A 25,563-nucleotide genomic window follows, 5' to 3' on the forward strand; every position below is an offset into this window, starting at 1 on the left:
GAAGAGAAGAGGAAGAAGAAAGAATTGGGGTGTTGGAGGTGGGGGAGGGCAGGCAGCAAAGACTAACGGGGATGGGGCAAAAGCAGTTAGGTCTTAGAGGAACCGGGCGGGGGAGGTGGAGGGGGAGGGAAGGACCCCCGACTAAGTGGGGAAAAGGACAGAACTTCTGGAGTTTCCTTAACTTGATTTCCTTAAACCTGCTTTTCCGTACTTTCTCGGTAGGCAGAAATGGTGCCTAACTGCCCAGATGGGGTTCGGGGGTGGGTTTTTTTTGTTGTTGTAGTTGTTTTACAACGGAGGATGTAAACTATTTTAAAATTTTCAGCCATAAATCCCAAATCCTCAGGTAAATCATTGGCAGAACCAGGCAATGAAACCTCAGGTCTCTTGGTTTCCAGTCAAGTGTTCTTGATCAGGAAATTTGGCTTTTGCGGTTGGAAGTGGGCATTCGGGAATATTGGGGGTAATTAGAAGAATGAGTTCGGAACAATGGAAAGGACCGGTATGTATGGGTATGAGAAATTTCGATTTGGATACTCCATTTAGAGATCATCTGACTAAACCGGAAAATAGAGTATTCTTATGCATTAGACAGTGGAGCACAAAATGTGAGGTCAGTACATGGCTAGAAATATGTAAATATTGTCTAATATTACTTTATTCCACATCCTTTAGTAGTAGCAGAAGCTTTTCCCTTTAGATTGATTCCGTGTGACCTTCTTGTTTAGCTTGTTTACACTCTGGTTTTAATTTTCATGTTTTTATTGCTAGCTCCGTATACTTTGTTTAGCAGATTACAAAAAAACCAAAAACATTTAAAATATCTATTTTGGTTCCAATAAAATGTACATTATATACTGTGTACTTTTTTAAAAGGTTCTTTAAAGGGAACCATTTTAAGTGACAGCTTTAAGAACCTTGTAGTTGTAGACAGAAAACAGTTTTATATTTCTGAATATAAAATATTCTGTTCTTTGTTTGAGACGTGGAACGGTGTTTGCATTGTGCTTGAAATGATAGCTTGAAAAACAATGCAAGGTAAAAATTTCAGAATCTTAAATAGTAAAAATATTTAAAGTTAAATTTAATGATTTGTCTTCAGAAGGTTTTTTCAAAATACTAAAAGCTACCTAAAATACTTCATTTGGTTATTCACTTGCTTCTTGACTTATGTTCTTAAATGCTTTTAATATTAAAGAAAATTAGTAATGTAAACTTGTCCTAATCCTGCTTCTGATACATACTGACTGTGTTACCCTGGACAAGTCACTTAACCTCTCAGTGATCCTAGAAACTTAATACTAAGTTGCAAAATGGTTGCAGATGTTTTGGGTAGAGGGAGTTTCTTCATTGAAAGTACCAGTACCAATAAAATCACAGATCTAAACACTTCCCCTTCTCACCCTGCACACTTTCAACCATGTCTGTATAGACCCAGATCTAAAATTGTAGAGCCAATGGGGACCTCAGATGCACCATCTAGTTCGGCTCACTTATTTTACAGGTTTGGAAAACTAGATAACCTTGACAGCCTTCATTAAGTTAATATATCAGAAACCACATAGCTCCTCCCCCTCCTCCAAGAATTACTGTTTATATTTTTTATTCCCTCATGGTGTCTTGTAGATAATGTACCCGACCAAATATTTGTGGACTGAAAGGACTGCCTTTTTAATGTTTAGGACAGGGTTTCATAGATATGATTTCATGTGGTCTGACCATACAACTTTCATTTGAGTTAGAAAGGGAACAGATAATGATAACCCGATTTAACAGAGAAATTGAAATTTTGAGAAATTGACTTTGTCACAGTCTTTAGCTAGCTAATGGTGTTGCTGGGAATAGGACCTTCTGAAAATTATAACTAACTTTGTTTCACTAATCTAGAATACCTCCTCTCAAAGTAATATTTTTATGAGTTTCCTTTTACTTGTTTTTAGGATAGATAATTTATTAAAATAAAATACAGTATAAAAATTACTGGAATGTACTATTGAAGAAAGATTTCTCTGTGGACTTGATACATATAGAAAATTCATTTAATGTTTTTTAATTAGACATTTTCTATCCTTCCCATATTCTGTGTCTTCTATTATATCTATAAAGATTAACAATAGACTATCAGGGTAGATATTTCGGGACCAGTAGAAAGCTTCTTGTAAGATCTGGTATGAGATTTTTCCATTGGCAGAAAAAGATTTCAGGTTTGATTTTTCATTTCAAGAGATTTTTCTTTTTTATTTCGTTTCCCAAAACTAGTACTGCTATCAACTTGAAAATCATGGCTATAAAGAGACTTGTAGTGACAGGAGTCCTACAAGGCCTAGGAGGCCTAGTGATTTTCCTGAAGCACCATTCTCCTTTATATACTCAGTAAACTTTAATGGCCATCCATTACTTTGAAAATAAAATAACAAGTCGAATGTAAATTCCTCTGTAATTTAAAGCACTGCCACCAACCTTGTTTCTTTCTGCTGTTTCCAGCCTGTTGTACCCTCTCCTGACAGGTCCTGAGAGAAATCCACCCCAAGGCCAAACCCCTTTGGACTATGAAAATCTACCCGGAACTCATTCCTTAAGAATGAACAAACTCTTATTTGGTCATATCTTCCCCATTCCAGTGATTCTGAATTCCTATGTCACATCATTCAGACCTCTGATCACTTATTCCCATTACCCTTAAACCAATCCTATCCCATTCACCCTCCTCTTCCGCGCCCCCCCCCCACTCCCCACCCTTCTCTACCCACCAATGATCCCCTTCTGATACTGTCTACCCATTCCACTGTGCTTTCTATAATGCCTGCTATGTAGGCAACAAGTTTTTTTTCATTTTAAATCTTTTCCTTTCCCATTTCTTCCATCTTCTGACTCTTATTGAGACCTGAACCTCTCTTCATGGTGCAACCTCCCTGATCTCTGTTTTCCAGCCTTGGCTTCACTTTAACTCATTCCCCCTCCCCCTTCCCAGAGGTTGGGGAGTTGGAATACTTCTTGTTCCCCTTTGTCACTTCAAGATTTTCCCTCACTCAGAAACCTCTCCAGCTTTACACTGTTCATCACCATTTTCTCCTTTGTACTCTCTGGTTTTTGTTTGTTTTTGTTTTTGAGGCTTTTTGGTGAGTCTGTTCTCTCTTTTTTTTCTCCCATCAGCCTTCCTGTTCCTTCAGAGTTTCATTTGCTGGATCTTCAATCAGTCACAAGCATGTCCCCCAAGGTTCTGTCCTGGGCCCTCTTTTCTTCTCTATCCTATTTTACTTCTTGTTTTCCCCATGGATTCAATTGTCATTTCTATGTTGATGATTCTCATATCTACATATCCAACATCTCTGATGACCTCCAGTGCTATATTTCAAACTGCCTATTCGATATCTCAAACTAAACATGTCCAAAACGGAATTCATTATCTCCCCTCCCCCCATTCCTTTACTTCCCTGTTACATTTAAAGACACTATCATCTTCCTAGTCCATCTAGGTTTACAACCTCATCCTCAATTCCTCACATTTACCTGCCCAGATCCAGTCTGTTGTCAAGGCCTATGGGTCTTATGATTTTACAGCATCTCACATATGCTTCCTTTTCTCCTCTGTCACTGGCAGGCCTTCACTGTATTCCTGGATTACTGCAATAGCCTGCTGGTTGGCATTCCTGCCTATTTTGAGTACATCCTCAACTATCGGTGATTTTTCTAAAATCCAGGTCTGACCATATCAGCTTTCCCCTCCACCACCCTTACCACCCTCTATTCATGAAATTCCATTGGCTCCCTATCACCCCCAGGATCAATTATAAAATTCTTTGTTTGGCATTCAAAATTTTTCATAATTGACCCTCTCCCCCATATCTTTCCAGTCTTATACCTTATATCACCCAACCCCACCCCACTTCTAACATCCAGTGACACTAGCTTCCTTGTTGCATGAATGTGACATATCTAAACTGAGTATTTTCACTGGTTGTTTCCCTGTGTCTGGATTGCTTTTCCTCGCCTCTGCTTTCTGACTTTCATTTTTAAGTCTAAGCTAAAATTTCACCTTTTTACAGGAAATATTTACCCAATCCCTCTTAATTCTAGTGACTTCACTTTGTTGATTATCTCCAGTTTATCCTATATGTATCTTTGTACATAGTTGTTTTCGTGATATCTTTTCCATTATACTATGAACTTAATGCAATATCTGGCACATAGTACTCACTAAGAAATGTTTCTTAACTGATTTCCCCCTCATGCATTCCATCCTTTGGGCAAAGCTGACCTCCCTACTAGTAAATAGTTCCTAATAAATAGTATTCCATTTCAGATTTAGTGACTGTCCTTCAGGTTTAAAATATGTTCCCTTCTCCCATATGCCTCTTAGCATCCCCGGTTTTCTTTAAGATGCAATTCAAGTTCCATCTACATGAAGTCTTTCTGAATTTTTCCCCTTCTACCACAGCCATTATCTCCTTCTCAAAAAAGATTTAATTACCTTGCATATAATAGGAGTCTACAAAAGCTAGTAGAGTTTTAAGTTTTTTTTGAGGCAGGAGTGCATGTGTGCTTGTTAGTGCACCCACATACATGACTTGTTAATAGTGTAAGTTTCTTGAGGACAGGGTCCATGTCATATTTATTTTTGTGTCTTCAGTGTTTAACATAGAAAATGGTAGGCACTCAATAAATACTTGTTTGATTTTGTCTGTTAACAAAGTATGTTATGTGACAAATGTCTGTTATAGAGGAGTTCCTTTATATGATTGATGAAGGTAGCAAACTTTTTTTGTGCTTTTTAGAGGGGAAGAGGGCAGGGCAATTGGGGTTAAGTGACTTGCCCAAGGTCACACTGCTAGTAAGTGTTAAGTGTCTGAGGCCTGATTTGAATTTAGGTCCTCCTGACTGCAGGACCAGTACTCTATTCACTACACCACCTAGCCATCCCGGTAGCAAACATATTTTGATTAGAAAAATTGAGTAACAGTCCAAATATTGCCGAGGTTAAGAATTTAAGAAGTTCAAAGGAGCAGAGGTTGATAGAGTCAGGCACAGAAAAATTAATGAGTTTGTCAACCTTCTGTCATTTAGTAGAAGAAAGGTTAAAAGTTTGCCTCTTGATTCTTTCTCCAAATGAGCCACTTGCTGCTACTTAGTTTGAGGAAATAGTAATCTAATCCTTCAGAATTGCTTTTTTAAGCCAAAGAAGTTAAGGAGGAACATGAGAAAGGTATCTACTGGAGTAGTAGTGGCCATAGTTTGCTTAAACCAGGGTGAATAAACTATTTTGTTCTGTCTTACTCCGTTCTCATAGCTGTCCCAACAAATGTAATAAGTTGCCATTTAAGGGAGTTAGTGCCTTGCTATTGGAAATATTCTGGAGCAACTAATCTTTCAGGGGGTTGTTATGTGGGGGTATTCCTAAATTGCGTAGGTCAGACTAGAAGATATGTAGCATGCTTTCAGATTCTGTAATTTTATTGATACTTTCTGTTTTTTAACATTACCATAGTATCCTATGTATATCCCCCTTTCCCTCCTAGAGAGGCATTCTGTTTAACAAATAGTATTTATTTTTGAGGGAAAAAGAAAAGTCAGGACAACTGATCAATACATTGAAAAAGCATTTATTAGGCTATGCTAAGCACTGTGTTAAGTTCTAAGAATACAAATAGAAAAGGAATGGTAGCTTTTGTCTTGAAGGCAAAGCTATACATATGCATAGACTCTTCTGGCCAGGGAGGGGCACTTGATCCTGAAAGTTTCAGGAATGGTGAATGGGATCATAGGGAAATAGACTGTCGCATGCCATCCAGAAACAATGGCAGAGTTTATATGGTTATGATCATTCTTCCAAAATTGAAGGGGGTGGGAGATAGAGGAAAGAAAAGACAGGGTAGGAGCCAGGTTATTGGTGTGGAGGAGGTGGTTATAGAGGAGGAAGTAATAAACATTTATTAAGCACTTTGTGCCAAGTGGGCTGTGTGCTGGGGATACAGAAAAGAGGCAAAAGACAATTCATACCCTCATGTAGCTCACAGTCTTAAGAAGAAGACAACAAACAAATATGTACAAGCAAGCTATATACCAGGTAAATAGGAAATAATTACCAGAGGGAAGGCACGAGAATTTAAAGAGCTGGAAAAGAATTCCTGTAGATGAGCTTTAGTTAAGACTTAAAAGAAGCCCTGAAATGGTGCTCCCTGAAATGGTACTCTGGGAGAGGCAATCTCCAATCAGGAGAATCAGAGATTTAGAGTTGAAAGTGTACATACAGATCATAATTTTAGCCCAACTTACTTTTTACAAATGAGGAAATAGACCCAGAGAAGTTAAGTGACTTGTCCAAGGTCACAGGTCAAAGAATTGAGGATTTGACCTAGGTTCTCTGATTCCAAATCTTGTGCTTTTTCAACCCTCTAGGAGTAGTATGGCATATTGAATAGAAAGTCAACCTGAGTCATTCAGATCTGTATCTGCATTTGACACACACCAGCTGTGTGACTCTATGCAGATCACTTAATTTCTCAAATGCTCTAATAGCTCCTAAGATTACAAATTGGAGATAAGGTGCCAACTTGCTTGGTAGAGGGAGTTAGAAATCATAGGTTAGTCCCTGACCCTATGTCTTTCAGCCTTAAAAATCTATCAGATTCTCTTTCAAAACATATTGTTCTCAGTTTTAATGATATAAACTCTCATTATCATTAGCAAATAAATACATATGATGTTGAAAAAGTGTGGGAGATAAATAAAATATAGCTCCTGCCTCTTAGAAGCTTATAGTTTTTTTTTGTTGTTGTTGCTTTTTAAAGCAATTGGGGTTAAGTAACTTGCTCAAGATTACGCGGCCAGTTATTTTGTGTGGGTGTTAAATATCTGAGGCCAGAACCAAATCCTGGGTCTCCTAACTCTGGGGGGCCGGTGTTCTTACTCACTGCGCCACCTGGCCACCCCGGAAGCTTATAGTTTTTGTAGTAGAAAAAAGGCATACACTTGAAAAAAACCCCCACACTACAATTATGATTATGGGAGTTGCAGTTTCATAGAACTTTAATTTCTTACCTTCTCATTGGTATTTGAAGGGTTGTTTGTGAATTGCTTGTGAAATCATCTGAAAGGGGCTTTGAAAATTCAGAGCTCTGAAATAGTTCATTAGAGACTTTTCTGTCTCTATCTTTAAACTACTTTGGATCTGTTCCCTAAACTACATATAGTGTAGGATGCTGTGGAACCAATTTAGATCAGGCCTAGAAGTATCCAGTATCCAGCTTTACCAAAAGAAATCTGTTTGCACTGGATCTGGAGAAACCCTTTGGCGAAAATACCAAAGCTTAGGCTGTAGGTGACATAGTCCAGTAGAAGCCCTAGGTACACCATGGGATATGACAGGATTTCACGTCGTAGACTAAAAATAATACTGCTTATGTCTAATATTTTGAGAACCAAAGTGTGAGGAGCTGACTTGGAAGACCTGAAAACAGTAGAAATCTTTCTTACTTTTCTGAATTTAAGGTCAAAAAGAGTATCACATAGGAATTAGCAGACTTGTTTCTGATTCTGATTTTGTTGCTCATTAGTCATTGGATCTTGGAAATTGGGACAAGTCATTTGATCTCTTTTTGTCTTAGTTTCCTTCCTTGTCAGTTGGGGTAATAATTTTTCCTACCTACTTCAAATAGTTGTGAAGGTAACATGAGCTGGGGAAGTGCTTTGCAAACTTACAGTGGTAGGTGTATTATTACTAAGTTCTGTTCATTGATCTCAGTATTATCTAAAACTAAGCTCATCTCTTTTTTTTTTTAGCTCCCAGTTGCATCTTGGAATGGATGCAGTGTCTTGCCAGAAATGACAGGGTGGTTCATCTTTTTTTTTTTTTCTATTGTCATCAGGATTGTAATAAATACCTCTGAAGTTTTCAACCAATTCATTTACTTATTTTTGTCTGACAAAACTTGTGATTATCAGGTTTAGAATATTGTTTGGATCTTTACATACTTAAAGTGTCTGGGCTTGAATACATGCACACAACTCTCAATTATCTACTTGGGAATTATTTGTTTTGATCAACTTAGGAAATTTTTTTAACCCTCAGTTGGCTTTCCTTGACAATCCAGCACAATCTTGGGCCTACTTCCCTGGCCTCAAAGCTGATAAATGCTTGAGGAATATAACTTAATTATACTTACTGCCAGTGAAAAAGGGTTAGGAATATACATGTAGTTTCAAAAAGATAAATACTGTAGCAGTTGTTAAATTTTGTAGTGATGGAAACTTTAATTTTAGAGTCAAATTCTGTAAAAATTGAAAATTATTTTAAAACTTATTTCTCAAGAAATGCCTGATGGCTAATGGTACTCAATAATATAAGACTTATTGTTTAAAAAATTAATAACTTTTCTTATTAAATTTTCTCACACAGCTAGCACATGTGTCACGTGTCTGAGGCCGCATTTGTTCTTGGGTCCTCCTGACTCCAGGGCCAGTGCTCTATTCCTGCACTACCTAGCTGCACCCATGCGTATTTGTTTTTTAAAAAGCTTTTAAAAAACAACTTATACAGTTTTACTTATATTAGGTTGAAACAGTGATAATCAACTGATTGTATATCATCACTGCAGTGTTCATTGATAAGCTGTTGCCAAATTTCCAGTTATGTAAATCAATTTTGACCAATTTTTGATGGTTCTTTGTGGTAGAATGCACACATTATTCACTACTGGAGAGATGTGAGCTTGGACGGGTTGTGTGTGCTTTTCTTCTAATTCTTTGGACAGGTTTATCTTTACCACTCTGTTCATACAGATAATTTATTTGATTATAGTTCTAATTGTTGATATTAAGGTTTAACTTACTATGTCTTTTAATTCTCTTACGTTTTTGTTATACCATTCAGTATTTAGCAGTATACCTTTAATGACTCAACACCCTGAAACTTTTATACATTTAGAGTACTTGTATATAATGAGAATTTTTAAAATAAATGGGTTTTGAGTGTAAAACATAATTTTAAGTCAGTAGTTTTATGTAATACTTTATCATTTTTTTTCTGTAAAGGTTGATTCAAAATTTACTAGTGTATTTTTATACTTTTACTGTTGGATCTTGTGTTCAAAGTGTGCTATATAATAGCCTTTGAGACAGTATAGCACATATAAAACCTTGCAGAGGTTCTTCGGGTCTATTCATATTACATATAGCTAAGAAGGTTGCAATTGAATTCATTATCTTTCCCTCAAAACCTTACCTTTTTCCTTTACCAATATCCAAGTCACTGAGGCTTTGGCCCTATGCATCATCCTCTACTTAAATCTCTTTCACACTACCACCATTGCCATTCCATACTGTTGGCAAGTTCAAGTTCAGTTCTACTTTCAGTGTCTCTTGTATATGCTTCCTTTGCTTCCTTCTGTCCTCTGACTTTGCCACCAAACCTGGTTCAGGTCCTCATCATCTCATGCCAGGATTATTGCAGTTGCTTACTAGTTGGTATCCCTGCCATGAGTGTCTCCCTACTCTGATTCATCTTCCACTTCAACTACTAAAGTGATCTTGAAGTGCATTCCTGACTGTATCACTCACTACTTAATAATAGGGAGTTGTGACTCCACAGTAGTACAGTGGCTCCTTATTCTTCCAGAATCAAATGTTAAATCCTCTATTAGCTCGTTATAACTTGGTTCTTTTTTAGTTTTCCATCTTACCCTTCACTCCTCTTTAGATAGTCTACGGTGTCACTGGCCTTGTTGCTTGACACTTCCGTCTCCCAACTCTGCCTTCTCATTTACTGTCCCCATGCCTGGAATTTGTTCTGTCTTCTCTATCTCTTGGCTTCCTTCCCTCTTTAAGCCCCAGCTAAAATCCCATCATCTGTAAGAAGACTTTCAAGGTCTTCCTCAATGCTAGTGCCTTCTCTCTGAGATTACCTCAAATTTTATATTTTGTATATTATACTTACATAGTTGTTTTCCATATTCTGCCTCCGTTAGATTATAAGTTCCTGGAGCACAGGGACTGTTTTTGCCTTTTTTGTATCCATAGTGCTTATCACAATGCCTGACGCAGAGTAAGGGCTTAATAAATTTTTGTTGACTTGATCTACATATTTCTTCTTTTAGAATTTGTCTTTTTGTTCCCAGCAATATCTAAGTGATCCTGGTAAATGTAAAATATGATGTGTATGTAGCCTTCTTATTGGATGTTCATTATTTTCTTCATACAACATGTTTTAATTGTGGCAAGGTTTTTTTTTTTTTAATTAAAAACAATGTGTTTATAGGGTTGGAAGTTTTTGTGGCAACAATTTTAAACAAAAGTATCATTTAAAAACTACTTTTTATAAAATAATGGTACATTATCTGTGCTTACTGTCACTTTTTTTTAATGAATTTTAAGCACTCCAAAGTTACATGTAACTTCTGAATGAATGAAAGCCACTGGAATTGGAACTGAAAATAACCCAGTCATTGCTTGATAAACGGACCGTTCCCATGCTGTTTTTGACCCTGTGAGACTCAAGTCTGATATGTTGGAGAGGGAAATGTAGCTGCACTGGGTAGAATTTATGTCTGGCTTGGGTTTTAGCCCAAAGCTGAAGTTCACTTTCAAAGTGAAAAGAAATCTTACTTTTATTAAGAACTATGTTTAGCTTAACTCATCAAGGACTGAACACAATGAGGACAATATAAATGAACAAATCTGATGTGAGAAAACATAGGTACTGCTCTGCCATTATGATATATCAGGATTTAAAGGAGGGTAAGGTTTACATTGGTAGCTAGGTATAGCGGATAGAGTGCCAGACCTGGAATCAGAAAGAGTCTTCTCCCTGAGTTCAAATCTGTCCTCAGACCCTGAGCAAATCACATAACCCTGTTTGCCTCAGTCTCTTCATCTGTAAAAATGAGCTGGAGAAGGAAATGGCAAACTACTCCAGTATCTTTGCCAAGAAAACCCCAAATGGGGGTCACGGGGAGTTGGACATGACTAAACAACAAATGGTTTACGTCAAACTTAAATTGATTTATCTCTTTTTGTAAAGAATAACTTATTCTTTTTTTTTTCTATTTATTTGGTTTTAGTTTTCAGCATTTACTTTAATAAGATTTTGAGTTTTAAGTTTTCTCACTTCCTCTCTTTCCCAAGATGGCAAGCAATCCAATATAGGCTATACATGTAACAACCATACTAAACATTTCCACATTAGTCATGTTGTAAAGAAGAATAAATTCTTCTTTTTTTTAGCAATTGGGGCTAAGTAACTTGCTCAAGGTTACACGGCCAGTTATTTCTGGGTGTGGTGCTGAGTGTCTGAGCCCGGGATTCGATCTCCAGGTCATCCCGACACTGGAGCTGGTGCTCTTACTCATTCTGCTACCTGGCCGCCCCTTAAATTCTTATTCTTTACCTAAATTAATTTATGAATGGAATATTCTGGTTAATTGGCTATCTTAATTGAAACTGTATGCATACATTTCATTTATAAGTTGCTAATATTTAAATTTTGTGACTACAGTTTATGAATAGACTTTGTTTCCAGAATCATTTGTAAGGCAGTTTAAAATTTTAATATAGTTTTCCCATGCTTACAATCCTAGACTTAACAGAAAGGTCTCTTTGATTCTGGTATAGCTAAACTATAGTATTGGATGGGGATCTTAACAACCATTCATTTCCATGTTTCTTTGAGAAAATGTATAGTATTTCAATTTGAGAGGCCAAGAATACTTCCCTGGTCTCCAGCAGTTGGAACCAATGACTCCTTACCATAACTGCCAGTTATTAAGAATCTGGGACTCTCCTAGATTCTCAAGACCTTTTCTGGATGCCTATGAATGGAGTAGAATTGAGGGTAGGTGGTAGTAGTGAGGTTCTAAAGGGGCTGGGGGTGAAGGAATGGGGGGGGGTGGCAGCACAGGGTACGGGTAAAAGGCAGTAGTGGTGAGAAGAAAATTTATTCCTTCTCACCAGTTCAGCAAACACTTATAAATTATGTGTGTGTGTATTTATGTGTATATATTTATATATATGTGTGTGTGTGTATGTATATGTATATATACATACACATATAATGCAAGAAAGCACTATGCTCTCGGTATTGGGAGAGATACAAAGATTAAACAAGATATGATGCCTTCTGGATTTCAGAAAAACCTGGAAAAGGCTTACATGAACTGATGCTGAGTGGAGTGAGCAGAACCAGGAGAACATTGTACATAGTAATAGCCACATCGTGCAATGGCCAACTTTGATAGACCTTAGCTCTTCTCAGCAATGCAGTGATCTAAGACAATCCCAAAAGACTCATGGTGGAAAATGCATACACAAAGAACTGTGAGGTCTGAATGAAGATCAAAGAATACTATTTTCTCTCTTTTGTTGCTTTTTTCTTTCTTGTGGTTTTTCCCTTTTCTGATTCTTCTTTCACAACATTACTGATGTGGAAATATATTTAATATGATTGTACATGTGTAGCTTGCATCAGTTTACATGCCATCTGAGGGAGGGGGGAAATTTTAGAACTCAAAATCTTATAAAAGTGAATGTTGAAAACTAAAAATAAATTTAATTTAAAAAGTATTTTAGGGGCATCTAGGTGGCGCAGTGAATAGAGCACCGGCCCTGGAGTCAGGAGGACCTGAGTTCAATTCCGGCCTCAGACACGTGACACACTTACTAGCTGTGTGACTTGGGGCAAGTCATTTAACCCAGTTACCCTCCAAAAAGCAAAAAAAAAAGTAGTTTGAAAGAAAAAAAATTTCTTCCTTCATGGAACTTAGAAAATAATACACTTATAGAATCAAAGATATAGAACTAGAAGTCACCTTACAGGTCATCAGGTCCAACCCCTCTTTTTGCATATAAGGAAACTGAGACCCGGGGAGATTAAATGATTTGCTTAAAGTCACACAGTTAGTAAATGTCAGAGGCAGGATTCACATCCCTTCCTAACTCCTAAGTTCTATGCTTGTCTACACAGTTACCTCTTGAGATAAACCCATTTAGGTTAGAACTTGATGAGTTTCACTTACTATGCCTACTTGAACTTAGGAAATATTTCTTCACATTTACTCAAGACCATTTTGAATTTCATTGCTTCATAAGCAGCTGAATGAACCCTAGTTCTTGAGTTAAGCTCTTAATAATGTCTTTTAAAATGAAGGAAGTAGTTTTAAAACAAAACAAAAACTAAGGACCTTGGAAAGAAAAAAAAGCTTTACCTTTTAGTGTAATTATGATAATGCTTATTGATGAAGTATAAGGTAACAAAGATTTGGCACTCCATTTTTAATCTACATTTAAAAGGGGAAAATGTATAGATATATAGATGTTGCCAGAACTGCTGTTAATGGTACAAATTTAATACAAATATATTTGAATAGGCATCCCATCATGGAGAAACTTGAGGAATTTTTGTTGGGGTAAGGGTGGAGTTACCTTGGGTTCAGCTGATCCTAGAGAGCAGATGTGGGTAATAGAAGGTCAGCCTGCCCTAAGGAGGGATATGTTTCAGAACTGCCTGGGTGGGAGTAGGGGGGAGGCAATAATTTCCCATGACACTTAACCAGTAACACAGGAGAATTTTTAGATCCCTTGGGACCAAAGACTTGAGGCCTATATTGAGTTCTGGGCTATCAGTGATTGAAGGTGAGTCCCTTGACCAGGAGTCTGAATTATTACTATTGAAGTAATTGTGTCCATTTTAATGGGATTCAATGGTGTTTTGGCACAAGTAAGTCTTAATTTGGGGGCTTAGGAACACTTAAAAAAAATTTCACACTAACATTCATTGTATTTATGTTTTCATCTTCCAAGATTTGGACCTAGAAGATTTTTTCAGGAATGAATATTACATTCTTAGGGCAAGGGAAGACTACAGTGATGACTGAAGCCTATTCTATATCAGTATTGTCCCTTTCCCTTCCTCCCCTTTAAAAAGGAAATAAAAAGTAGCATCTCAGGCTAGATTTGAACTCAGGTCTTCCTGACTCCAGGCCTGGCACTTTATCTACTGTCCCACCTAGCTGCCCAGATACTTAATGGCTGTGTGATTCTGGGCAAATCACTTAACTTGTGGTTGCCTCTGTTTCCTGTTCTTCAGAATGAGAATAATAGCATCTACCTTCCAGAGACATGAGGATAAAACAAGATGTTTGTAAAGTAATTTGAAACCTTAAATGTGCTATGTAAATGCTAGCTACTGCTGCTGTTGTAGACACAAGAATGCAGTAACAACTGTGGGGCATCAGGACAGGTTTCTAATGGGAGATAACATGAAAGCCTGAACTAGGATGTCCACATAAGTAAAGAAGGTTGAAGATGAGAGAGATTGAAGACATGTGATTCCACAACTGCTTGGATATGAAGAAAGAGTAAGGGAAAGGGAAAATTTGAGAATAATTCTTAGTGTGCAGCATGGAACAGTGGATAAAGTGTTGGATTTAGAGTCAGAGGACCTGAGTTCAAATCCTATGTCTACTACTTAATAGCTAGGTGATCCTAGGCAAGTCATCTCACGTTTCTGAGCCTTAGTTTCCTCATCTGTAAAATGAGGGGCTTCAGCTAACTGACCTGAGCTATGTTGCTTTGTGAACAGTATAGGTAATGATTCCTAGAGAATAAACCAATTTAAATAAGCAATAGAACTTGGGTCAAATACATTATTTCGGGTTGGTTCTAAATGACTGATGTTTAAAACACATTTCCTTTCTATTAAATGGCTTTGACTCCCACTAGAGAGTGGGAACTTGCTGTGCTATCATGTATAATTATTATATTAGAAAGTTTTACATTATTGTTTATTAAGAGAGTATAATAGATGAGTTGCTTATTTAGAAGTGATGTATCAAAACAATTTTATGGAAGAAAACCTATGGAACATAGGTCCCAAGTGTTACAGGGGGAAACAGCAGTGGATTTGTAATCAGAACTTGGGTTCAGATCTTTTCTCTGTCACTAACTCCCTATTTGACAGTGAGTATATCAGTCAGCTCATCATCATATCTGCGGTGAATTTGTGCAAAAAGTTTGTGGTTTTATGTAGTCATATATATCCAATTTATTTTCTCTGATTCCTCTCTGAACTCTTTTCTGTATTCACAGATCTGCAAGGTAATTTTTTCTTTGTTCCTCTGTTTACGAAGTGACTTTTTATATCTAGATCATACATCCATTTTTAGCTTATGTTATAGTGTGAAGTGTTGATCTTCTAAACCCAGTTTCTGCCAGACTGCTGTCCATTTTCTCAGCAGTTTTTTTTAAGATTTTACTTAAGAGTTGACTCTTTAGTTTTATCATATTACCAGACTGTTGAGTTCATTTATTTTTGTGTTTTATGAACTTATGTTCACAGATTGATCTCTCTGTTTCTTGACCAGTATCAAATTGTTTAATGATCATTGCTTTATAATAGAATTTAGGATCTGGTACAGCTAGGTCCCTTCTCTTATCTCTCTCTGTTTTTTTGTTTTTTTTTGGAGGGGGAATGTAGGGCAGTTGGGGTTAAGTGACTTGCCCAAGATCACATGGCTAGTTTTTTGTGTTATGTGTCTGAGGCTTCATTTGAACTCAGGACCTCCTGACTCCAGGGCCAGAGATCTATTCACTAAGCCACCTAACCGTCCCTCTCTTATCTCTTTATTTCATTTTTTACTTTTTATTCAAATTATTTTAATTTTTTTAGTTTTATATAGTAACCTTTTGATAGTTTGTATGTAACTGAATAAATAAATTGAAATAGTATTGTCATTTGGCTCAGCCCAACCTTCAGCAGTTAATAGTTCTTCAATTATTAAGGGCTGTCTTTATTTCTATAAACAGTATTTTGCAATTGTATTGATATAGTTCTCTTTTATATCTTGGTTGGTAAACTCCCAAGTATTTTGTACATTTTGTAGTTATTCTAAATGGAATTTCTAAGACAGCTGTCATGTCACTCCAGAATCTCATCTGCAGGCTAAATACTCCCAATTTTCATACCTAATCCTGTAATATGTTTTTTAGTCCCCTCAACATTCTGTTCATCCTCTTTTGAATAGTGGATGGTCTAGTTTGTTAGTGTCCTTCCTTAACTGTGGTGCTTTTAATTGAACAAGTATTCTAAGTATGGACCGACCAGGATATGGTACAATAGCATTGTAAAACCTCCCTCATTCTGGATACTTTATTAATGTAACTTAAGATTTTATTAGCATTTTTTGTTCATGCTATAATGTTGACTCATGGATCTTGCAGACCAGTAAAACTACCAGATCTTTTTCATACTGCTTACCAGCTATGCTTCCCCAGTTCTGTGCTAATGAATTTAACTTTTTTAAAATTATTTTTTGGAGGGGAGAAAGGACATTCGGGGTTAAGTGACTTGCCCAAGGTCACACAACTAGTAAGTGTGTCAAGTGTTTGAGGCTGGATTTGAACTCAGGTCCTCCTGACTCTAGGGCTGGTGCTCTATTCACTGCACCACCTAGCTGCCCCATGAATTTGATTCTTTGAATGTAAGTCTAGGACGTGATACGTATCGTTATTGATAATAATTATAACTGACACTTATATAGCACTTTCAGTTCTACAAAGCACTTTACATGCATAGTGTCACACGAGTATTACATTATATTAAATTCAGCTTCTTACTTTTTCGATATGTCTTGTCTTCCTGTGTGTTTGCTATCCTTTTTGGCTTTTAATCAACTACAGGTTTGATAGGCAGATTATCAGTACTTTCATCCAGTTCAGTGGATGAACAGCATAGACATGAGGACACCTCTTTGGGCAGTTCACTTGGGACTTCTCTCCTTACTGATATCAATTCATCAGTTATTTCCCTTTGTGGCCATCGGTCTGTTTAGTAAGCATACTGATATATACCAGATCTTACCCTAGGTGCTGGGAATACAAAGACAAAGTTCCATTGAACTTTATCATTCACAAGGGACTTGAGTAGAAATAGCATATATGCAGATAAGCAAGTATAAGATATGTGCAAAGTAAACATAAAATAATTTCATGGAGAGGAAAAGAGTATTCACAGCTTAGTGAACCAGGAAGGGCCCTGTATAGCTAATAATAGCATTTACATAGTGCTTTAAGGTTGGCAAAGCACCTTACAAATATTATCTCATTCTCTTCATTACAACAATTGGAGTTAGGTGCATTTGTCCCCATTTTACAGATGAGCTGAAGCAGACAGATGAGGTGACTTTTCCATGGTCACACAATGTCTGAGGTCAGATTTGAATGCAGGTCTTTATGATTTCCAGGGTTGGGGGTTGAAGGTAATGTTAGAGTTGAAGATGATTCCAAGGATTTAATATTGATTGGCTACAAAGCTGGTAGGTGGTTTTGGGAGAAAAACGTTAATTTAGTTTTGAATATGTCGAGTTTGAGATGCTTCGGACATCCGCATGGAGCTGTACAGTAAGTAGATCATTGGAGATAATGGAGCTAGAGCGCCAGAGAGATGATTGCTGGATATGGAGATTTGATAGTTATTTGCATATTGATGATTGAATTTTAGTTGACAATATCACCAAGAGAAATAGAATAGGGGGCAGGACATGGAGAATGATCCAACAAAGGAGACTGAGGATTGGTCAGGCAGGTAAGAGAAAATCCAAGGAAAAAGAATCTCTAAGAGGAAGGGAAGTCTTTATTCAACAGCATCGTATATATATTTATTAGATTCAGCTTGTTAGTTCTAAAACTGTCCTGCTTCTTTATAATGAACCCATGTTGTCTGTTAATGCTCGCTGGAGAGGTGGAGGACCCTGTAGATACAGATGGTTGTGTTGTGTGTACTCTGTTGATTGTTTTTACTTAACTAATTTTTTTGTTGCAAGAGAAAGTTGGGGGTGGGCAGAGGGAGTGTATTGGGAAATGATGATATAAAAAATGAAAGGAATCAATAAAACTTTAAAATGAAGTCTGTATTAATGTTTCATGGTCCATGATGCCTAGAAGAATCAGCAGTTTCTCTTATGAGAGATGATTTTGAGAGTGTAATCAGTACCATCTCTTGGCAAAATCACGAGAAAGACCAGTTTGTTTTGTCCCTACCCCACATCCCCTATCAGTATTTCTTCTTTCCCTTCCCAGAACTCTTTCTGTGTCCCATTCTTACTCTCAGCTGGTTGTTAGCCAATTCCTGTTGTGATATTAGCTGATACTGTATGAGGTGTTAAATTTCGTAGGCATGTTTATATTTTTTAAAACATACCCTTTTAAGGCCAGAATCTGGTATTTCAGAAGGAAGGTTCAGGGGAAAGGAAACAAGCATTTTATTATTAAGTCTTTACTATGTGCAGGGCACTGTGCCAAGTGCTCCACAGATATCTATATTTGATATCTTATATATCTTATTATAGATAGCTCATTTGATCCTCTAAACAAACTGTGAGGTAGGTGCCATTATGATCCCATTTTACATTTGGGGAAACCATGGCAGACAAAGGTTAAGTGTCGCTCAGGATCATATCTCTAGTAAATACCTGAGATTCTCAGATATTCTTAACTACAGACCAACCCCTCTACTATGCAACTTTGTTCAGTAGATTGGTCCTGTTTGATTCTTAGTAACCTTCTTATAGGTTTTCTTGGCAAACGTACTAGATTGATTTGCCATTTCCTTCTCCAGAAGGTTAAGACAGGTAGATATTGAATGATTTGCCCATAGTCACGCAAATAACTGGGGTGGATTTGAACTCAAATTTTCCTGACTCTCTACTTAACCATCTGCAGTTATTTCTGTCAGCTGTCAACTGTCCACATAGATAGTGTCCTCTGTGTTGTTTACTGTTTTCCCTGTATACCCCTATGACTTTTCAGGGACAAAGGATAGTTGGCATATATATCTTTCTCAGCTATCTCTCCATCCTTCTTCCTATGCCTATTCTGGCCAAAGTAAATACATAATGACCATATGTGATTAATGAATGATTGCTGACCTTTACCCTAGTGTATGGAGGGTAGAAAGGAAAAGAGAAGGGTGAAAGGAGCAAGCATTTATATAGTGCCTGCTGTGTGCTAGGCATGATGCTAAGTAATTTACAAATACTTACTTGGGCCTCACAAAAATCCTAGGAGATAGGTGCTATTACTAGTCTCTTCATTTTACAGTTGAGGAAACTGAGGCAAACAGCATTAATTGCTTTGCTCAGGGTCACACAGCTAGTACGTATTCGAGGTTACCTGTGAACTCGGGTCTTCCTCACTGCAGGCTGTTTAATGCTGTGCCATCTAGCTACCTAAGGCAGCTAGGCAAATATTAAGAAGTGTTCTACCTTGCTTTTTTCCCTCACCTCTTTGTTAGCAGGCATGACCCTGAGTTTCTTACTACCATTTCCTGTATCAAGTATTTTTATTAATCATTATGCCGGACCTAATTGTGGATTAGTACTTCTGGGCTGGGTTGGATAGGTTTTGTTTTATTTATGTGGTTGAGTCTGTGACAGATCCATTTGTAAATCTCAAATCCATTTCTTAGTACAAATATGCATAGAAGATACACTATATAAAAGATGTTCTTCCTTAGGCAGTATGGTATAATCATAGTTCACACAGAATGTCCAAAGAGCATAGTATGCATTGTTCAACTAGGGACAGCCTGCTTTGCCACAGTATACATTGCAAGGGAGCTAGAGTAAAGACACCGCTAAGGTGGCAGTCAGGAGCCCTGTATTTGACTTTGGCTTCACTACTTATGAGCCAGGTGCTCCCTGAACAAGTCACTTAACCTCACTGAATCTGGTTCTCCATCTATAAAATCAGTATAATTCTTGCACTGCTTGCCTGAGAATTTTTGTGAGGACTTTGTGAATGTAGGATGTGGTTATTTATTGTTGTTGTTTTTTAATGGCTTCTATTTCCTAAACAGAGACTCTACAGGGGCGTGTAATTCATTGGTCCATAAGCGGTCTCCTTTACGTCGAAACCAAAAGACCCCGACATCCTTGACCAAACTGTCTTTACAGGATGGACAGAAAGCCAAAAAGCCAGCATGTAAATTTGAAGAAGGTCAGGATGTCCTAGCTAGATGGTCAGATGGCTTATTTTATCTTGGAACTATCAAAAAGGCAAGTTATTTAAAAGTCTTTTGTTATCACAACTTAAATTTTAACAAAATCATATCCTCGTTTTTGAGTTTATGGTTATAATTTATCACTTTTAGAAAGATCATCTTCAATATTCTTCTGTGTTACAGATAAACATATTAAAACAGAGCTGCTTCATCATATTTGAAGATAGTTCTAAATCCTGGGTTCTCTGGAAGGACATACAAACAGGCAGGTGTCATTTTTCTTTGTCTTTTTTTTAAGCAATCGGGGTTAAGTAACTTTTACAAGGTTACATGGCCAGTTATTTCTGGGTGTGGTGCTAAGTATCTGAGCCCAGAGTTGATCCCCAGGTCATCCCGACACTGGAGCCAGTGCTCTTAGTCGCTGAGCCACCTGGCCGCCCCTAAGCAATTGGGGTTAAGTAACTTGCTCAAGGTTACAGGGCCAGGTGTTTCTGGGTAGGTGCTAAGTGTCGGAGCCCAGATTCGATCCCCAGGTCATCCCGACACTGGAGCTGGTGCTCTTACTCGCTGTGCTACCTGGCCACCCCAGGTGTCATTTTTCTTGAAAGTGATTTATATTGAAATTTGATTTTTTAAAATTGTCTTTGCCTCTTGAATGTGGGTATTAAAATAAACATATCATCTTTAAGAAAGTAAGGGGAAAAATTATCAACTTAGTCCCAGATACTGTTACATATCTCATTGGCGCTTGAGGGATCATTTGGCTCATAAAAAGTTGGATCTTTGTCAGTACAATCATCATATGGTAGAAGTTGGAAGTATTATTGACATACAGAAGAAAAAATGTTGTTAGGTAAAAAGTGGATACTTCTAAGAATTCTCATAGATATTTGTAGTGCCTGTTATGAGCCTATGTTCCATTGGAAGGTCAGATGCTTTGGCCACGTAATGAAAAGACAGGACTCAGTGGAAAGATTTGGAAAGATTGAAAGCACAAGGAAAAGGGGACAGTAGAGGATGAGATGGATAGATGGTGTCATGGAAGCAATGAGCATGAACTTGGACAGACTTGAAGAGATGGTGGAGGATAGAAGAACCTGGCATGTTGTGGTCTGTGGGGTCACAAAGAGTCATACGTGACTGAACAACAACAGCATGAATCCTGTAAGTTACATTTAGGACTTTCTGAGATACACATAAATAAATAGTTCACCTGTGTTATAGTAGAAAATATGTATAAGAATAAGGTAGAACTTGCTGCACTATTATTTTTGTTACCTCTTAATGAGGTTAATAATTAGATTTGGATTGGTGTCAGAATAAATTCAGGTATCCCTTGCTTTAATTATAACATAAATAAAAAAAAGAATTCCCATTAACTTACATTATAATTGCAGATACTTATTTCATGGAAGTTGTTGGGATCATTATTTTCACAGCTGCCCTTTAAATCTGATAAGTGTGGGCCCTTTACAGGATATATTCTCTCTGGAAAGTCTTTTAATGTCAAAAAGAATTTTAAAATCTCTGTATCAAAATTCTAAGTATACTAATAGCCCAATGAAGCTCCATTTCTGGATTTCCATATCAGATAACCAATCAGGAAGGAATCTAAAGGGATTTATGTCCAACCTAGAAAGGCAATATGGAAGTGGGACTATTAGTTATTAGTTTATTTAGAACTCTAATATAGAGATTTCTTCTATTAAAGTACTTTCCATAGAAGATACTCCCTGTAGAGGGTCTAAAGTTGATTGGTTTAAAACATTTGTTACTGCTATCTCAGCTCCAGAGCCTTTTCCAACTATCCCTTTTAAAAGTTCAGCCACCAGCACTATAGGGAGTAATTTCCTTACAATAATGGTTACTTTATTAGAAAACTAAACTTAGCTTTTGAGTTCTGTTTTGGGGCCCCAAGTCATAATTATATAGTAAATTACTAGAGTTTTCCATTTCCTGGTTTCTTGGAAGGAAGGTTTCTGTGTACCAAGCACAGTTATGGTATATATTAGATGTTTAACAAATGCATGTTAAGTTATTGAAGAAAACTAGAAAATAGAAGAGTTCAGTCACATTCTGTGTAATTATATTACTTAGTTCTCAGATACTCAAAAGCTTAAATAATTCTAAAGAAGTAACCATTCTATAATTAATCTTTTCAGAGGGATGGTGGCATACTTTGAAGATGGAACTGAGGAGGCAGTGAGAACAGACTAAGCCAAAGGATTTAAAGGGACAGCAGGGCTCCAACAACAATGACCTTAGTAGGCTGAATCATCTCTCTAATCCCAAAAGAATAATTTTTAGACTTTGATTTGTAAATTTTGATTTTTGAACTGTCTTTTCACAGCAGGGATTCAATATTTTAGAATAGTGGTTTTCAAACTTTTTGGTCTCGGGATCCTTCCTAAAATAACTTTTTGCTTATTATATAGGTTATATCAGTATTTACTGTATTAGAAATTAAAACCCTATTTTAAAAATATTATTTCATTTTAAAATAACCAAAAATCCATTACATGTTAACATATTTTTAATGAAAAAAATTACATTTTACAGAACAAAAATTATTGAGAAGAGGAACATTGTTTTTTACATGCTTTTTGCTATTCTTTTTAATATTTGGTTTAATGGAAGACAGTTGGATTCTCATATCCACTTTTGCATTCAGTCTGGGAAGTGTATTGTTTTGGTTGAAGTATATAAAGAAAATCTGGCCTGGTATAGATGCATAATTGGAAAAAGGAAGAGCACTCTAATAGGCAAAAAATGTCTTCTCATTGTTATAAGAATTTTGACTTTGTGGACCCCTTTAAAGGGTTTTGGGGAACTCCAAGGAGTCCTCAGAGAGCTACTGCTCTAGAAACCTACTATCATATGACTTTTCTCTCAGATAATCCTGTCTAATGTGGATCTTTCTTGACTAGGTCCTGTGATCTGTGACTCCCCTCCTCCAGTAAAAGAGCATATTTGTCTAGTGTTTTCATGGTGATAGCAAGTGGCAAAAAAAAAAGGGAAGATCTGTGTAGGTCATAGAGCCCCTTTGACCATATTTGAAATATCCCCTGACAGTTCCAGGGTTCTTCCCTGCCTAGCTGCACTGCTATTGCTGCCACCAAAATGACAAAGGGTTGTGTGTGCAGTTGTGGTTCAAGTTCTAGTGTCCATAGTAGCCCCAGAAAGAAAAGGTATGAAGCAGTAGACTCACTACATGTGCCAGAAATGGATATTTTAATGGATAGAGAATGAATGTGTAAGTTTCCACAAATAATTTTCTCATACCAACATAAACCTTAAAAGAGTAATTAGATGACTTAAAAAGGTTGTGTTGAGATTATTTATCCAGTAAAGAGCTCATGCTGGTCAAGTGCCATTATGACTATCTTTCCTCTACATACTCCTAGATATTTTCTATTTTGTTTGGTGATTAATTTTGGAGTTTAGGCAGACTTTTCCCTGGAAGGTATAGAGTGATTAAGGGAAATGAAAACAGACATTTGTAAAGTTTCTGATATGAGCAGAGGACTGCTAGGCATTGGGTGGGCAGATAAAAGGGAAAACAACAATTGGTATTCTCTTTGAGCTTACGTGGCTACAGTCCAGTAGGGAGATAGGGCACAAACACAGATGACATATAGATAATATTACATAAGCACATTAAAAAGTCACAAATTAAAGTGCTATGTGAGATCCATGGGAAAAGATACAGAATTAGGAGAAGAGGAAGCATTTGAATAAGGCTTTAAAGGGCGTGTAGGAAATCAATAGGTCAAAAAGTAGTATATTTTTGGCATAAGAAACAATGTGAGCAAGGCATAGAGGTGAGACTAGGAGTTGATTCTTCGTAGCAGAACAAGGAAAGTATGAAAGTCTTGGCTTTAGTTTTCTAACCTGTAGTGTGATATAATTAGATCCTTTGGTTTAAAAAATTGCAATTTTTCTTAAGTTTTCATTAAGTATTAATGAGAATTTACTTAGCTCTGTCAACAAAACATTCTTACTACAAGTTGTTTTCTGGTACATGGAAATAACTTTTATGAAGCCTTTTTAATGTATTTACTGGTTTTGGGTTTTTTTTTGCTTGATTAAAAATATTTTTAATTATCTTCAGGAGCCACTGGAAGTGGGGAAATGGTCTGTACAATATGTCAGGAAGAGTATTCAGAAGCTCCTAATGAAATGGTTATATGTGATAAGTGTGGGCAAGGTAAGTAAGTAGGATAGGATTTCATTAAAATGTTAATTTTTTTCTTATCTTAAGACAGATTTCTCTGTATATATGTAATAAATATTTTGATACATGGATAACTTGAGGTCTTATTTATATCACATTACATGTAACTTATGTTACATAATATTATGTAATACTACTTTGAATAAATTCAATGTAATAATTGCATTTATTGACTCCTGAAAAGTGGAATATATTTTGGCAAGAAACTGAATTCTTATGTTTATCTTCTTTAAGAATTAAAGAGGGATTTGGCATATACTTTTACAGCAAAATGAAAAGCATTTTATTTTATTGAAGAATATTAAATGATTGTAAGCAAGATAATTTTATTTTGAAATATGTCCTTGAAATTTTGATGAATCGCTTGCCCATATTTGGACATCTAATTTGTTTTTCAAAATTTAGGGTATCATCAGTTGTGCCATACACCTAATATTGATTCCAGTGTGATTGACTCTGATGAAAAATGGCTCTGTAGACAATGTGTTTTTGCAACAACAACAAAGGTATGTTTTTTTAAGATTTTTGTCCTGTGGCTCTAAGTAAAATTTGCAAATTTTTCCACTTTAATTTTTGTTTACATGTAACTCGTTTGTGGAGAAATAAGAATTACTATAACTATATAGAAACAAGTACTCTTTACAATTTGTTTTATAAGGATTACTAGACTCACCTACACTGCCAATGTTGATAGCAATTCCGAAGTTGAGTTAGTGATGCAAAATGACAGAAGCAACAAGGGTAAATTTTTAATAGTTCTAAAATTTAAAATGGAAACTTTAGAGACATATTCTAAGTCATTGATTTTTAAATGGTGTTTAAAATTTACCCTTCATTGTTAGTTAATTGTCTGTCTTTTTTTTTTTTATTCAATATAGAGGGGTGGTGCGCTTAAGAAAGGACCAAATGCCAAAGCGTTACAAGTCATGAAGCAGACTTTACCCTATAGTGTGGCAGATCTAGAATGGGATCCAGGTCATAAAACCAATGCTCAGCAGTGTTACTGCTACTGTGGAGGCCCTGGAGAGTAAGTAGATATTATTTTCTACTCAATTATTTAACAGTCCATAAATCCTTGTTTATTGTGAATTTAAGAGGACTTCTAAATACTAGTAATATTGACTTAATAAACTAACTTTTAGGGAAGAAATTTACTGCTGCATCTCCCATTCTGTTCTGAGATTGCCCTGGTTCTCCTGTTCTTTGATGAATGTCAGCCTTATTGTTATTGGTCCTCTAGAAACTGATAGTATTAGGATGGGTAAAAAGCAAATATTAGTGTGAATTTGGGAACAAACTGGACTTTTTATAAATCAGATTTTACTACTCTTGTCAGGTGGTGTTG

The 25,563-nt window shown here is 36.6% G+C and overlaps 1 protein-coding gene and 1 long non-coding RNA gene across 4 annotated transcripts in view; both read left to right on the forward strand.

The window, feature by feature from the left end:
* The window catches only part of MTF2 (metal response element binding transcription factor 2), a 61,137-nt gene that overhangs the window by 819 nt on the left and 34,755 nt on the right, over positions 1–25,563 (forward strand). The window contains exons 2-6 of one of the 3 annotated variants that reach the window (XM_069070522.1): positions 19,841–20,039; positions 20,168–20,249; positions 24,096–24,191; positions 24,624–24,724; positions 25,097–25,245. In XM_069070522.1, the coding sequence (XP_068926623.1) occupies positions 19,841–20,039; positions 20,168–20,249; positions 24,096–24,191; positions 24,624–24,724; positions 25,097–25,245 (627 nt within the window). Of the gene's footprint in view, positions 1–19,840; positions 20,040–20,167; positions 20,250–22,146; positions 22,249–24,095; positions 24,192–24,623; positions 24,725–25,096; positions 25,246–25,563 lie in introns of those variants that run through there. The other 2 variants (XM_069070524.1, XM_069070525.1) reach the window with 2 other exon arrangements.
* Positions 162–7,899, forward strand: LOC138147865 (uncharacterized). The gene is made up of 2 exons (XR_011164914.1): positions 162–502; positions 7,780–7,899. It is a non-coding gene; the product is annotated as an uncharacterized lncRNA (long non-coding RNA).

The sequence above is a fragment of the Petaurus breviceps genome, unplaced genomic scaffold (assembly GCF_028583685.1).
Source record: "Petaurus breviceps papuanus isolate PSGF00001 unplaced genomic scaffold, PetGlider_PUasm1.0 90808, whole genome shotgun sequence".
NCBI classification, from domain to species: domain Eukaryota; kingdom Metazoa; phylum Chordata; class Mammalia; order Diprotodontia; family Petauridae; genus Petaurus; species Petaurus breviceps.